The following is a 15636-nucleotide window of genomic DNA, read 5'->3' as shown; positions in this document are numbered from 1 at the left end:
ACGCGCATTTGGCAGCATTAGATTCTCCCAATACCACATACGGCGCCTGAATATTAAACTCTTGCTCTTCTTTTTTTTTTTTTGGGGGGGGGGGTGAAAGGTTTCTGCAATCGTTTTAAATTCGACAATAAATTTTTTTGACCGTGAATCCGACCATTAAATTGACTAAAGACATGATTTATATGAATAGTAACACAAAGGATAGTCAAATTTTTATTGAACAAGCACCTTGTAATAAAGAAGATTGCATTAATGACTAACGAACGAAAAAACAACAGCACCAACGAGGAAGATTAAAGATTGTCCTAGAATGTAACTCTACTGACGGGGTAAATCTTCTACAAGAATATCACCTGTGGCTAGCAGATGTGTTAAGGTCAAGGATGGGATGAGACGTGGTTAAAACTTAAAAGGTAATACATTTTTTTCTTCTAAGAATAATCTTCAAGGGGTAGAGATATAGCGAGTGTTACGCATCTCGAACAATTTTTAAAATTCATTTTCTTTCATTACACCAAGCAGAGCGGCCTAAACTTGCCATAAAACAATCATGGGACAAAATAACCGTAAGTATACGTTATATGATTTCTGTTCTTTTTACATAAATTGGTACAACCAATACCATCAAGACATCAATAGCCTGACAATATTTTGGCAGAATTCTAATATTCATATGCTAACGACAATAAGCGATAGACACACTTCGAACCCCTGACAGGGAAATACTGGGTTTACACGTTACAAAAAATGCTAATGAAAGTCAAGTTTGGGTGGAAACAAAATAAGATTTAAATTACCTTGAAAAGAATTGAAGGAAGAAAAAGCGGCCGAAATACAATGACAAGCCTACATGGTTTAAACTAAAAGGCCATAAAAATGACGACTCATCATTTCCACAACGACCACTGCCTCAGACCTTGACCATCAATTACTAAAGAATAACAGCATGGCTGGACCGGGAATTGTTTCAATGAAACGTACCTGTACAAAACTGTTAAATATCAGCAAGCACAATGGAACACAGAATTTCCAAAGCAGCCAGATTTAGCCGCAATCTTTCTCACAGTCGTTTCATTATGAGAGAATCCTCCACTAGCAGGCGGTATGTGGATTCTGTCCATGACGTTGACTCTTGGGGCCTCAAGAATTGCCTTAGGCAGAGTCAATGCATACTGCATACCCCAAATTGCGAGGGGCCTCATATAGATGAGGGACCGGTAGTGCCCATCAATAGTCCATCCCTCTGGTGTCTGGAACCAATACCTATGATGGGGCAAAAGATATAAATTTAGTTTTTGAAAGACAAGAAAACGCAATTATAAAAATGGCGAGTCATGATTTATCCCCCTACGTTCTGCCCAAAATCAGTCTTGTCACCATGTAAACAATGAATTTCTCCAAAAAAAAGAAAAAATCTGACCTTAAGCGCAGCAATATCTCTGAACGCTCAAATTGTACAGGATATAAAGTGAAACATCTAACAATGCAACAGTGCATCATATTAACATTCATGTGATTATTTCGGTTAAAATTTGAATGGAAAATATCACAGAACAGTCAAGTGATGACATAGATATAATAGGATTAAACGACACATTTCAAATCATAAATAGTCTAATTTTAGGCCAAATCATCAGGAGCGAAACTATAATTTAGTCTTATATTAAACCCATGTATATACAAAAACTGAAAACAAAAGGAAGTTACCCGTATCCTTCTTCGGACCAGCCTGCTATAAATATACCCTCAGCAGCTGTGAAGGCCTCCTCCTCCATACCTGCAAGGATCATTGTAGCAGCAACACCATATGTCACACCCGTCCATATTTCTCGAGACTGCATGCAGGTCTCATCCACCTTTCCATTGGGATGCATTCCATTCACAGCACCCATCCTGCCACCTTTAATCTTCATTACGTTGAAATCAAAAATTTTCCTGAGAGCACTTTTAATCTTGAAATCATCAAAAAGGGGAGACAGCCCTGAGGATGCTGTATACCATTGCCCAGCCAGTTGATCTGCTTGAATGGATTTACTATTACTACTTGACCCACTGTCATAGTTGAAATAAGTACCATTCCAAAGTTTTTCTTCAAATGCAGGTTTAGCCTTCAAAAATTTCCTTTTGCATGTCTCAGCAAAATCTCTGTCACCGAGTTGAAGAGCCATTGCAGCTGCAGCCTGGAGAGCAGCAAGCCAAAGACAACCACAATATGCACTCACCCCATGAACTGTCCACGTATCATATGTTTGATCAGGGAACCCATCGTTTTCAATAAGACCATCACCATCCTTATCAAATTGATCCATGTACTCCATTGCAGTTCGAACAGCAGGCCATACATCAACTCCAAATGACATATCGCCAGTTTTAGCAAAATCTCGATACACTTGAAGTACAAATTTTGGGTTCAAATCTTTCCATTTACTGGTATCATGGATATTATATGCATTCATTTCATTCCATGGATCATGTGTCCCCAGATCATGAGGCACAGCTCCTCTAACTTTACGAATTCCCCAATTTCCCTCAGCTAAATACTTCACTTTCCTTCCATCTTCACACAGGACAGCCTTAGCAAACTCACGTTGAATATTCAGCTCAATCTTAGGAAAGAGCTCAAGAAGAGCAAATGAAGCATAGAAGTGTACATCATATGTGCACCACATGATATATTCCACACCTTCCAGGTACAAGAACCTGCCCACATCATCATTGTCACCATATTGCTGGCCCATCATCGTTAAAGTCTGCAGAGTGCCAGTGGGATTTTCCCTTCTGGGAGGAGCCACAGACTCATTGTCATCTGAACCATCCTCACAATGTGTTTCATCCTGGTGATTTTGTTCTGCCGTAGCAGTAGCATCTTCGGCACCATCTGTTTTGCACTCAACAACTGCACCTTGTCTGTTCACTCTAGCTTCAGTTACTGTCACATTTGCATTTTCCAACTCTGTTACTTGATATGGTTCTGTTTTCAAACAAGCAGATCGCAAAGAAGAATCTGGCACAAAGATTGAACTAATCTTAATGCTTTCATGAAAACAAAATGAAAAGGAGGCACCACAACATCAAGTAATACTAATCGTGAAATAACTCATAACTGCAATCCAACATGCATAGGTTCACACATACCAATCCAAATTGTTCCACCAGCAACCAGAAAGTAGAGTTCATTAAACAATGTGAACTTGTACCTGAAATTAGAAAACGCCTCATTAATCAGCCACTGACAAAATAAGGTAGAAAATAAACACATTTGAAACCCCAAAAAAAAAAAAAAGTACAACATATTTAGATAAAAGTTACAAAGGGAAGCTATGGCCTAGCAGGCACTAGAGTTATATTTAGCCCGAGACAAAAGCTGGAAAAAGAATGAGATGTTTCGATCAGAGAGTTGGAAAAAGTACTTCCTGATATAACTAAAGACAAAATGAAGGGAAAGAAAGAGAGAAATTAAGCAATCATAATGGAGACAAAAGCTGTAAATCGACAGCATACAAAAAACAAGTTTTATTGTTATGGTTTTCATTCAACACAGCCTTTTCTGCACTTTGATTAAGGCATTAAATATTTTAATATCTAGAAGTGGCAATTCATATATTACTGAAGTTAGAAGATTACCATTCCGGAAGCTTTTCATCCTCAAGTACCGGACTCTGCCATTTCTCAATCTCTTCTTCCCACCGTTTGTAATCTGTCCATTCCACACCCCAATTAAAAAAAGGTTTTAAATATTATATCTTAAGCTAAAAACTAGTTTGGACATGTTTTCTTTTCAATATTCCCCTCTTTTCAGATTTCACGATATAAAAATTCAAGCTGGCATGGATAAAATAGCACTATTAGCAACACAAACAAACCACAAATTAATCACGCAAGTAAAACAGGCCTGATGAGTATGAATTCCGTTAAAATCAGAATGCATACTTGTTAGGGCATCATGCACCACGTTTGCCGCAGCTTTCTCAGAAGTACCATAGAATTTCGTGTATCTCCTGCAGTAAAAGAGTTGAACTCATCAGAGAAAATGCTATAAAACAAAATCAATTCCATTCCAGTAGTCAATGCTAATAGTAATCTTAAAATGCTCCACAAGGGAGGGAAGTTCTCTGTTTGCTGTTTTTAGCTTCACTTATCTTGCACGAGCAACCCCTTGAGCTTTAGAAGACTGTTGGACTAAGAGATACGCATAGAACTTAGTGAGCCTAAGCACTAACAAGCACTCCAAAAAGAATTCAACACGTTAAAATTCCATCAACCATAAATGCAACCCATGATACTTCTCTGAAAATGTGCATGACAACAACAGCAACTAGCTTTATTCCACTATGCAGGGTTAATTACATGAATTGCATAACACATTGCGCTCTATCAACAACAAAATATTTCAATATATTGTTAACTATATTATCATTAAAGAGCATGCACCAGGGGAGTTAGAACATCTAAAACGTGCACAACATTTATTTACATTTCACAAAAACACAAACTTATTCATCTTAACTTCAGAAGAGTTTCTTGTAAAAATATACATTAACCGCCTAAAAATATTACAACCTGTAATACAGTACCTGTTGAAAGTGCTTCCTTTCACAAACTTCACTTTTGGTGATGACCATGCAAGAGCAAACGCCACAGTGCACTTTCCATGAGGTTCCACCCATGCAGAAGCTGAGACAGCAGCACAAAGCGTCTCTCCTGGTGATGAAGGCATGCTAGGTCCAGCATTAAAATTCTCCCGGTCAAATTGTCCATCCTTAGTACACAAAAACACTTCAATTAGCACCAACGCTAAATATAGGCATCCTAGAGAAATCTGGGCAAAATGCAATGAACGGAAAGAAATTAATTCAGAAAGCAGAAAAACTCAAGTATTGAATACCTGCACCATTTTACCCCACATATCTTTTGCTGTGGGGATACCTCCTTCAGACAGCCCAAAACATGGTAACACAGAAACGCTTACATTCTGTGTTTCACAAGCAGCTATGGCAAACGTAACAGGAGGATTTCGCTTTGCTGTCCTGCAATATTGGAATATCCCTAAGAAAAACTCCCCCTATGAACTTTAGTTATTATGTGACCCCAGTCAAAAACGCATAAGAAAAATCCATGCACGCTCACATCATCAGGACTGAAACTTTCATTAGAAAATAAAGTACAAAGAATATTCAATTTAATTGCTTTAAAACTACTTAAAACGGTTGAACACAGCTAGGATAGCAAACGGTTAAAAATTTAAAATACTCACAAATTATCCACTAAAAAGATTCTTACATTAACAATGAAATTTGAACAATGCCCTTGTGAGCCCTCGTGGGATATAAACTAAGTCCTTAGTTTTTACCAACTAGACCAACTTTTGTTAGCATCATCATATCTTTATCATGTCCCTAGTATTTAGACAGAGAAACAATTAGGATAGCAAACCGTTTATTGATTCTCAATAATAATGACAACTTAATATCCCAGCAATGATAATAAAATTTTGCAAGTATATCCTTAAAAACCTTAAATCTCTCTTTCAGTTCCAGGTACTAGTCCTTGATTTTGCCTTCATTAACATAATTTAGCAGCTCTTTTACCTGCATATTACAGTCACCCTGGTTGTCTTAGTAAGATTCTAAATCATCTGACTTAAAAAGGCCTAAGATCTAAGAGTTTTTAAGTTGAAAGATCCTTCATTTAGCTGTTTAGACCTCTAAAGATTGAAACCTACCAGACAAACATTCCAGTAACCAAACTAAGCAATAATATTCCATTCAACGCACTGTAATTAACCCCCAAATATGAACCATATCTAGGAACGGTAAAACATTTGTCCTCCACATCAGAGATAAACCACATAGCAATCTTCCTTACAGTCCCATTCTTTATGAGCTTCATCACCAGGCACAATTGACATCAGATGCTTTCTATACATCTCCACTATGCATAAAAAACTACAAAGGCATAATCATTTGACCTTTGTAATGTGATCTAGTCAAGGAGTTGAGCAGCTTAACATTGACTTGCAGAGACTTATTTATCAGAAAGTATCCAAGTCTCCGACAATCCGCGTGCTCTTCTTTTTCTTTTTCAAGATCAAATCTAAAACCATATAAATTTCAACCACGTCGCAAGTTACCACAACAAAACCAAAATGACGTCAGATTTGAGTCTTTATAAGCATGCTTTTCCTACATCCCAATCAGTAGACCATTAAACGTTAAAACCCAAATTCAATACTACAGGGAAAAGGGGCCCATTCTAGTAAATATTGTGCTCAGCTTGTAAATAAGGAGTGCAGCCATACTTAAGCCTGAGCAGTGAAAGCAACTTCAGACTATTGAGAACCTTCTCAGTTCTCATCATTGAAAACCTTGCTTTCACCCATTAAGCATTTAAGTATAAAGAGAAATCTGCAAACCAACCGTCATATATAGCTATAAGGTTTGATGACTTGCTTGTGATGTAGAAGTACGCCAGAAACTCCATCTTCAGCTCTATGGAAAAGAGGGAAAACAAGTCAAAAAACAAAAAAAAAAAAAATTGTACACAGACGCATTTCAGATACACAAACATAATTCAGATGAAAACACGTGCATATACTCACATGAATGGTTCATTCACATGATCTCCTGACAAATGCGAGACTCCACCAATTGAATTCTGCAGATCACAAACAACCATGACATATTATCCAAGACACAGCCAGTGCATTCTTTAGCTTGAAAAAGAATGTGAATAGTATTAGTTTCTTTTTTTCCTCTTCCTATATCTTTTATAAACAAGTAGGTGCAGTAACACTTCAACCCAAAATAAAATCATACCGCCCATGTAAATAGAAGGCTGACTTTAGCTCTCTCCTTGCCAGTGTTTACCAACTACATAAGAAACAATTACAAGTGTTTGAGTGTAAAAGAAACACTTAAACACTGACGCAACAGATAACATGAACGAAATGCATAGTAAGAAAATAATGTATTTTTAGCTTTTAATCAAAAGAATCCAAAGCGGAGCTACAAGATATGTCAGCGTTGTAGAAGAAAGTTACAAACCGTATAAACAAACACCGCAGCAGGAAGACTACTTTCTTTATAATTATGTGGTATGAAAGGGGATATCTGACGACAAGAAATTTTAAGTTCCGGGTCTGGCTCACCTAAAAACAAGACAACAACTATTAATCAAGAAATTACAAAAATAGCATATATTAAGTAAAGGAAGAGGAAATGCAATACCATCATATATTGTCCAAGCTCTTGGGAAGAGAGCGTGATAAGTTGAATGCTGGCCACTGAGATTCCAGCCCCACGATGGTATACCGTGATCATCACCTTTCTTGCGAGACCTAAAATGAGACTCAGTGTAAGCTCCTGGTTTTTATGTATACTTTATCTAGATGTATCATAAAGCACCCGCTTCTTTCAAATACTACTGCCTAACAAAAACAGCAAAATTTAAACAGTTGGTTGTTGCCCAAATATTATTGCCCAACAAAGATATATGTAGGAAAGTGTCTTACAACCTGACTTAGAAAGCAAAATAATATTCTCAAAGCTTGGTAAGAACAACAATCACCAATTAAAAACGAAAAGTAATGCCAAGTAGGAGCTTTGCAGCACCCACATAGATCAAGAACAATTGTTTTTCCAGACTCTGACGGATTTAGATTTTCCTTACCCTAACCCTTCATGCTGACCAGGAGCCAAAACGGATGCAAATTTTTTGTTTCCTCCATCTCTACTGATAAAAATCTGAAATAGAGATAGATATATCAGATATGAACTACAAAGCTAAAGGTATAGAATAAGAGAAGTGCATTACAGGTTGATAGCAAGTGAAAGAACAGGGCTTACAGAAAACTGATTAGCCATGACAGGTGAAGCTTCACATAAGCCAGGTAAAATTTGCCATTGTCGAAACTCACCCCTGAATCCTCTTGATATGCTGCCACTCCTGTGTAATTGACAGAGGCATGTCCAAATCAATAACATAGAGAACAACAAAACAACACAAATCTGGTGAGGCTGATGGTGGGTGAAGAACCACAGCATACCCCATCCCTCCAAGTGGAACTCCTTGAGATGCAGATGGCTTGCAACTTTCTCGAGTAAAAGGATCTATAGGTGCTTTCTGCGAAAACCAGAACATGAAATTTATATTTGAGATCTTATGTTTGCATATTATAATCTCAACTATGTTTATAAACTCTGCTGTCTTATAAAATAAGATACAGAAAGAGAAAGGGGGGTGGGGAACCAGAGTAATGAGAACGAGAAATATACCCTTCCATGAGAAGCCTCTTCCCTGACATATGACCATATCCGTATGCCTAGTCGAACCTAGAATATTAAAATTTACTCGCCGCTCAGAGAAGATATGAAAGACATTAAGTAAAATAAGAAAAAAGACAATAAATGAAACAACTAGTCATGGACATCAATATACATTAAGGATTCTACCAACTAAACCAGTCAGGCCAGAATATTGGTCGTATAAAAAAATTAAGTTACTTGCCATCTTTATTGCTTCCATGAAAGTCACACTAAATTCTTTAAGGATATTGGCATGGCTGTTCAATCTTCTCCTCCATGCTTGTTCGGGTGGGGCAGCACTATCAAAATCAAGCTGCAGAAACAGTGTAGGAAATAAATTAGTCAACGCGAAAATCTTGCAAAGTACAAAATACAAGTGGAATCAGCTCAAACACAGTTGAGTTCCCACTTTTCCGTTCTTAATTGCAAGGGTCCCATAGACTGGTTTTAGCCTCAATGCTTGCAGTGTGAATGAAGCATAAAGAATTTTAGAAACCTAAAAATACTGTATCCTGCCCCTTGGTCGTTACTTCACTATACTAATCTAAACTTCATATTACATAGTTTCCAAAGTGAAACAGGTTGCGCTATAAAAATCAAATAAAAAAGAAATGCCTTCAGAAATGCCGTGACTCCTAACTCGCATTACTTTTTTTTTTTTTTTTTGGGGGGGGGGGGGGGAGGGGGGCTCAACCTGCCTGACAAGGCAGGATAACTGCGTCACCATGCAATAGCACAGAAATTTTTAAAAAGTCAAAAAAGAAAAAGCGTGATAATCCCAAAAAAATGCAATATTACACTGACAGATCGATAGATAGATAGATAGATAGATAACCGTTCCAAAGGTAATGTAAGTTTTGGCGCCAGATAACAACGACCGAGTTTTAAAATTAGGAATCCATTAAAAAAACTGTGATTTGAATGTGTCATGGAGATTTAAGAAGAGCAAGCTATGTCTATGTTTTGCGCCAAAGAGCGATATGCAATTAAAGAACCCATCATCCAAATTCCAAATGCAACATCTTCAAGTGCAGTAAGAAAAAATTTGATCAACAAATATTACAGATTTCAAGGAATGCAATATTCAGCTGATCCTCCAAAAGCATTTCACTCACACTGTTTCATAACTGATAAAAAGGTCAAAACACGCAGGAAATACAAATTCTCTGTGTATACTTTATCTCCCATTTATACGTGACAGAGCGGTCCTTTTAGATATAATTTCGTCAAGTTCCTTTTTTTTTTTTTTTTAATCGTATTTCAAACTAATCAAATTATAACAAATCAATCTACAGCCATCCTTCATGTTAGATGTCCTGCGTCCCCCAAAACTGAACAATTTTACAGTAGTCAAGAAAACTTAAAGGCCAACAAGTATCTGTTTGGAAGCTTACCAGCTGTAAAGTAAATTTACTGATATACTCTTCAGGTGGCCACGAATTCTTTCTACAGTGAAAGAGATTAGTGGTCACCATGTTGACGAACAGCAAATCTAATACCGAACCAAGAACCTTGGAAACCTCCGATCACTGAAAGATCACAAAGCACAAGGAAGATGGGGCCGTCGTGATATTTATCTGATGCTATTGAACCAAATAAACAAGCCCCCTCAATGTCCTCCAGACGGAAAAACGGCAATGGAAGCGGGGCAGTGAAGCCAAATAGCAACCATCGCCGATGAAAAGACCCCACCACCCACCACTTACTTGTCCAAGATCTTATTGTTCAATTCAATCAAAACCTTCTCTATTCACTGAATTCACCTTCAAGAGATTCAAAAAACCAAAAATTCGTCGCCTTCAAACTGATCAAATCCGCACTCAAAGGCTTCCCAAACGGAGCAGTTCCAACTTTCGGCTCAGACACTGACAACAAGGATCGGAAATCTAGCGGGTTGACATCCCCGTTATAGAAAGTGCAAACTTGACTGACAGAAGAGTAAGAAGCGAAGATTGAGGGAATCAAAAAATGCCGAACGGGCACAGGTGCGTAGATGCGTGGCGAGCACAGAAAAAGCCGCCTGTATCCGCGAGTCACTGGATTTCGAAACTCGGATCGCCAGGTGGTGATTCGAGAGACCTCTTTCTCTCTCTATAACCTCTGGCCTTTTTAATTTTCTCGCTCTAAAATATTTTGGGGTGTTTGCATATGGGAGGGAGGTTTCGTGAATTTGGATTGCAGCGGGGATCAGTTGGCGCCGATCTATTTTCTTCGATGATGATGGATGAGCAGAGCGCGTCGGTCTGCGCTTTTTTTTTTTTTTTAATCGCCGACCAGTACCTGCAAACTACTCGTTTAATTTTTATTTTAATTTTAAATATAAAATCTTAATTTATTTTATTTTTTATATTTATTTAAAATTATCTCATTAATAATTTTAATTCTAACTAATACATTAATTAGTAATAATATTTTAGAAAAAATAATACATACTTATTACAAATAATTAATTTAATTTATTTTCTTAATCTACTCAAATTAGTCAACTATATTTAGGACATGAGGTAGTATAATATTTTTTTATTTTGAATGTAATTTATTTGTTAATTATTTTTAAAATTTATTTCAATTTTTATTTCATTGGTTTCTATAATAATTTATTAAATATATTTTGAATTTTATTTTATCTTATTTTCTGTCCTTTCTAAATAGTTTTTTTATATTTTTTAATTTAATAAATTGACCTTATTTTATTTTACTTACGTGCTCATAACATTATTTTATTAATTATTTAAATATGATGATATTATAAGAAAATTTTAATTATTCTTTAATATTGAGAGTTAAAATAATAAAATTAAAATATTGTATATGTCAAGTAAATTAAATTAATGAGACCAGCAGATAAAAATAAAATTCTAAGTTGAAGGGGAGAAATTAGATATGTAATTTTGGCCATTTCCTTTTGCGTCACTGTTTGAAGAGGACGTTTTTTGGAAGAATATAGATTTTGTTATCCGAAATACAGAGTAGAAAAAATTTGGGTGGATCACAATGTGAGGCTCTGCACAATGAGTCACGATCCACTAAAACAGAGAGAAACTATATACGTGTTAGATGTGAGATTCTCTGGATAGCAAAAATGAAAAATAAAAAAGGGCAGGCAACCTGGGGCCGGAAGAAATTAGTGGACGCATATTGTTCTTTGTGTGGCTTCATGAGAATCTCTCGGGCAGGGGCCCCTAATTTTCTTTTCCTTCCTCTTTCTGACGTTTCTCGATGCTGAAATATTTCTCCATCCGTCGGTTTCTTCTTCTTCTTCTTCATCTGTTTTTAGCCAACCGTCTGATTTCTAATATATGAATTAGTTAGAAAGATAGATTTGATTGTAAATATAATATTTTAATTTACTTTGCTTTTTATATTTATTATTTTTTTTCAAATTAATTTATCTAATTTATATTGAATTATATTTATTATAAAGTCTCTATCGTAATAATTTGAGGGAGTAGCTGGTCAAAAAAAATTTTGAGGGAGTAAATTTTAACAAGCCTCTTTCCTGATGGACATCATCCTTCTGACTTTCTGTACACTTGTCCTCTAACTCTAAGACTTTGTTTGGTTCAATGGAAGGGAGGGGAGGGGAGGTTAATTAAAGGAAGGGGAGGGGAAGGGAGGTTATGGTTTTGTTTGGTTGGAGGAGAGGGGAAGGGAGGAGAGATTTCTTGTTTGGTTCATAAGAGGAGGGGAGGGGAGATAATTATAAATTGACAAATATACCCTTATCTCTATATTTAGATTAATTTATTTTTTTAATACACACACGATATAATATATAATTATAATACACACATGTTATGATATGTATATATTAATACATATGATATGTATATATTATATAATTATATTATTATATTATTATTATCAAATATTATTAGTGGCTAAAAAGAGAAAGAAGTGAAAAAAGATTTTTAATAAGATGGACAAACTTGAAATATTAAAAAATTAGTATGGGTAGTTTGGTCAATATTAAACATAATATTTCTCTCCCCTCCAAAAAACCTCAAATTTGGAGGGGAGCATGGGGAGGGGAGGGGAGCACTAAAAGACAAATTTCTTCCCTCCCCTCCCCTCCATTTTTCCCAACCAAACACACTTATCCCCTCCCCTCCCCTCAACAACCCTCCAACCAAACAAAGCCTAAGCGCCCAGAAATGAGTGCTGCAATGTTCCGGTCACACGGACCATCAAATTTAATATCGATAATTTGGATTTAATCTTTTTAATGCTTTTTTTAAAACATTTTTCTTTTAATGCATGGAGAATCGAAAATAAAATAACATCTCAACTGATAATTTTTTTAAAAAATAATTTTTTATTTGAAAATCATTAATGGAAATCTATAAATTTATACCATGAAAACCATATGTGGATGGTACAAATCTCATTATAGTGATGAGCACCGTAATATTATTTTCTTCCTAAACCTTGGTTGCTGAAAAAATGGGGAAAATACACAAACAACTTCTTTAAATAATTGATGACAAGTTAAAAACAAACAAAAAAACGAATGAAACCAAATAATTCGCTCCATTTTGGCTCTGTTCAGCTTCACGGTCGACCACACAACTCCACCGACTTCCGATTAAATTATTTGCGCGTGTCTACATATATACGTATGCACGTACGATTCTGCATTGCCTTCCAGATCCTATCTGTTCTCTCCGGCTATAAGCTCAGGTGCCTCTTTTAAAACAAACATCACATCATTTTTTATTCAATTTAATTTTTGTATTTATCATACCAATTATTGATTTTTAAAATAGAACTGAGGGATTCACCCTTAAGTAATATATTATCGAATGAAAACGAATACTTTCTTGATTATTACTACTACGATTACTACTACGATCATTTCTGCGTGCGATTTAGACATGGCATTGTTATATTGGGGTAGGTGTAGCTTGGAAGAAACGAGGTGAAGGGTAGAAATAAACGTGATTAGCTCGAGTTTCGCTTTCATATTCTTATTTTTGGGGAAACAAAAGTTCACGCAAATTATTTTTAAAAAAAAGAAAAAAGATAACACTCTTTTTGCTTAAGGTAAATAATAATTCATACAAGATTATAACCATTCTAATAATAGTTAAAATTGAATTTATTTTGAAATGTCAAAGCTACTATTTATACTTCTAAGCAAAAAATTAGTAACGTTTAGGAGCGATATTATTTAGGTAAATTAAAAATAAGAGTTTTGGGCGGCTTAAATTCCTTCGAGTCCATGCAACTCCTGAGATTGAGAACGTGCAGAGTGTTCCGTGCGCGGCCTTCAACTTCTGGAAGTCTTTTACTCAGTCCTGAAGCATCCAGTTTAGTTTAGTTTAATTAGCCCGTTATTAACGCAGATCCTATAAAGCCTATGTCCCGTGTCACGTGTGTGTGATGTTTATTATGTTTTAGTGTTGTTTTTAATTAATAATTCTTATTGTGTTTGTTATGTTTTAGTTCTAATTGGAACTGTGAAAAGGTAAATTATGTGGCTGGCAAAACTTAAAAAAGAAAAGGCAAATCATGTGGGAAAAAACAAAATAAATAAAGATGTCCTCGATTCTGAGAGACTTTTTCTTTTACGGTGGAATATAAATTTGGTCACAATCAAAATCATAAGAAATCAATTGATTTAGCGTTTGGATATAAACCGAACTATGATTTTAAAAATATTTTTACAATGTACGAAATAAATATGTGAAAGAGTTTATCTCATTTTATCAAAAAATGCTTTTCAAAAATACTTGTTCATGTTACCAAACATCTCCTGGTCTTCCCAGCCCATTTCATTTACTTGCCGTTATTAATATAAATTTATATCACCGCGGCATCCAATTCAAAGTGCTGATTGAAAATGCCGTGACAACTTTTGTAAAAGTTGCAGACAAACACCTGGAATTTGTCATGATAATGATGAGAAGAAGAGTTATAATAGAATTTAGAATAAAAACATCCTAGGGAAAATCTAAGGAACAAAGTGTTTTATTAGAAGAATTTATGCTAGCTACTCTGCGCCTTTGTGGCTCCCTAATCACTGCTATACTTTAAACTATGGGACATGGATTCCAAAGCTGGCATTTGGGGGGGGAAAAGAAAGAAGAGAATAATTTAAGGGAGAGAATTTATGAAATTTCAAGTTCTCTGGTCGTCTGGTGTCATGTTGCACGTGAAAATTAAATAATGCTAACAGTCACGGCTGACTGGCTGAGTTAAGAATGCCGAAATTTAATAACAATAATAATAATAGTAATAATTTATGCATTTTCTAAGAGTCTGCTTGGTGCGAGGTAAATACAAAACAGAAAAGGAATAATTTATGCATTGTGTCCTGGGTACTTTTTTTTTTTTGGCCAGCTGTGCTATTTACTATATAACGCAATTCAAAACTTAATTTATAACAGCCTCTTCTAAGTTTTATATTTTATGTTGAAATTAAACTAAGTACGAAATAAATTATTACAAATAGTCTATTGAGTTTTAACAAGTCACACAGTTCATATAACCTAATTTGTTTACATTTAAATTTATATTTTGCACTGAAATTAAACTAAACATACCGCGTAAATTTAGCTGCATTGTCTCCATTTTAGTAATGATGCAGCGTGTGATATGTTATTGGCGTGCGCCAGTTATCTCATGAATTCTTTCTAAACTTTTTTTTTTCCCCTGAAAGCCTCATTTATAATACTTTTTTTCAGTCATTAGAGATTTTGAATATGTTTTGCACTTGTTTTTTTAAGAGAATCCTGTGCATCAGAAATAGAATTTGACCACGATACATTAAGGTGTGTTTAGTGACGACTTTCTCAACTATCTTAAATCTGGTATTTAAAGACGAGAGTCCTAACATGATCTGTTGATGAGTTGAGAAAAAATGATATTATCTGAATTAAAACTTTAGATATCAAACTATATTAACTTGGCTTGTTATAGTTAACACCTCGCGAGTAAAATTTATATCGTGTCATGATAATTATTTGTTGTTATTTGCAGGTGACGAAACTGGTAATTTACTTTATTTTCTGCTTTTGTACTTGAAAAAACGTGTATCTTATTGTTGTATTTTAAAAGTCAGTATTGAAGGGGTGATTGGATGAGATCAAAATTATTGTTTGAAAAGTACTTTTACAGTATACAAAATAAATATGTGTAAGAATTTATCTCGATTTAGAAAAAAATGCTTTTAACTTTTTACACTCAACCCAAACACCCTGAGCGTGATTAGGGAATGAGCTATTACTTCTATTATCTTACCCTTCACAGTAGTTTGGCAGGGGTGGAAGCCGTCAGTATATATCGAAACTGATGTGTTTCGTTACAAATAAAAAAAGGGGGATTTCCTGTG

General features: G+C 35.4%; 1 protein-coding gene across 1 annotated transcript; it reads right to left on the bottom strand.

The window, feature by feature from the left end:
* Positions 1–551: 551 nt before the first annotated feature.
* LOC114730597 (non-lysosomal glucosylceramidase) lies at positions 552–10497 on the bottom strand. The gene is made up of 18 exons (XM_028917695.1): positions 9698–10497; positions 8506–8616; positions 8274–8330; positions 8045–8121; positions 7845–7944; positions 7669–7742; positions 7227–7336; positions 7044–7147; positions 6816–6869; positions 6599–6654; positions 6450–6488; positions 4886–5027; positions 4575–4759; positions 3931–3998; positions 3625–3697; positions 3136–3197; positions 1708–3004; positions 552–1263 (listed from the first exon to the last, which is right to left on the bottom strand). The coding sequence occupies exons 1-18, from the start codon at positions 9776–9778 to the stop codon at positions 1002–1004; spliced, it is 2952 nt and encodes a 983-aa protein (XP_028773528.1). The 5' UTR covers positions 9779–10497; the 3' UTR covers positions 552–1001.
* Between the last annotated feature and the right edge of the window lie 5139 nt (positions 10498–15636).

This window comes from Neltuma alba, unplaced genomic scaffold (genome assembly GCF_004799145.2).
Source record: "Neltuma alba isolate B1F8T4 unplaced genomic scaffold, ASM479914v2 tig00012745_pilon, whole genome shotgun sequence".
Classification (NCBI taxonomy): domain Eukaryota; kingdom Viridiplantae; phylum Streptophyta; class Magnoliopsida; order Fabales; family Fabaceae; genus Neltuma; species Neltuma alba.
The sequence above is the reverse complement of the archived record's forward strand: the minus strand, read 5'-3'. Positions and strand labels throughout refer to the sequence as shown.

What these genes read in the sequence shown, in the direction of transcription:
- LOC114730597 (XM_028917695.1), bottom strand. Translation starts at nt 9,778, where the DNA reads ATGGTGACCACTAATCTCTTTCACTGTAGAAAGAATTCGTGGCCACCT. An exon ending in AAAGGAAGCACTTTCAACAG is followed by an intron (nt 3,999 to 4,574) that starts GTACTGTATTAC and finishes CTTTTACTGCAG; the next exon opens with GAGATACACGAAATTCTATG. An exon ending in GGTGCATGATGCCCTAACAA is followed by an intron (nt 3,698 to 3,930) that starts GTATGCATTCTG and finishes TGGAATGGACAG; the next exon opens with ATTACAAACGGTGGGAAGAA.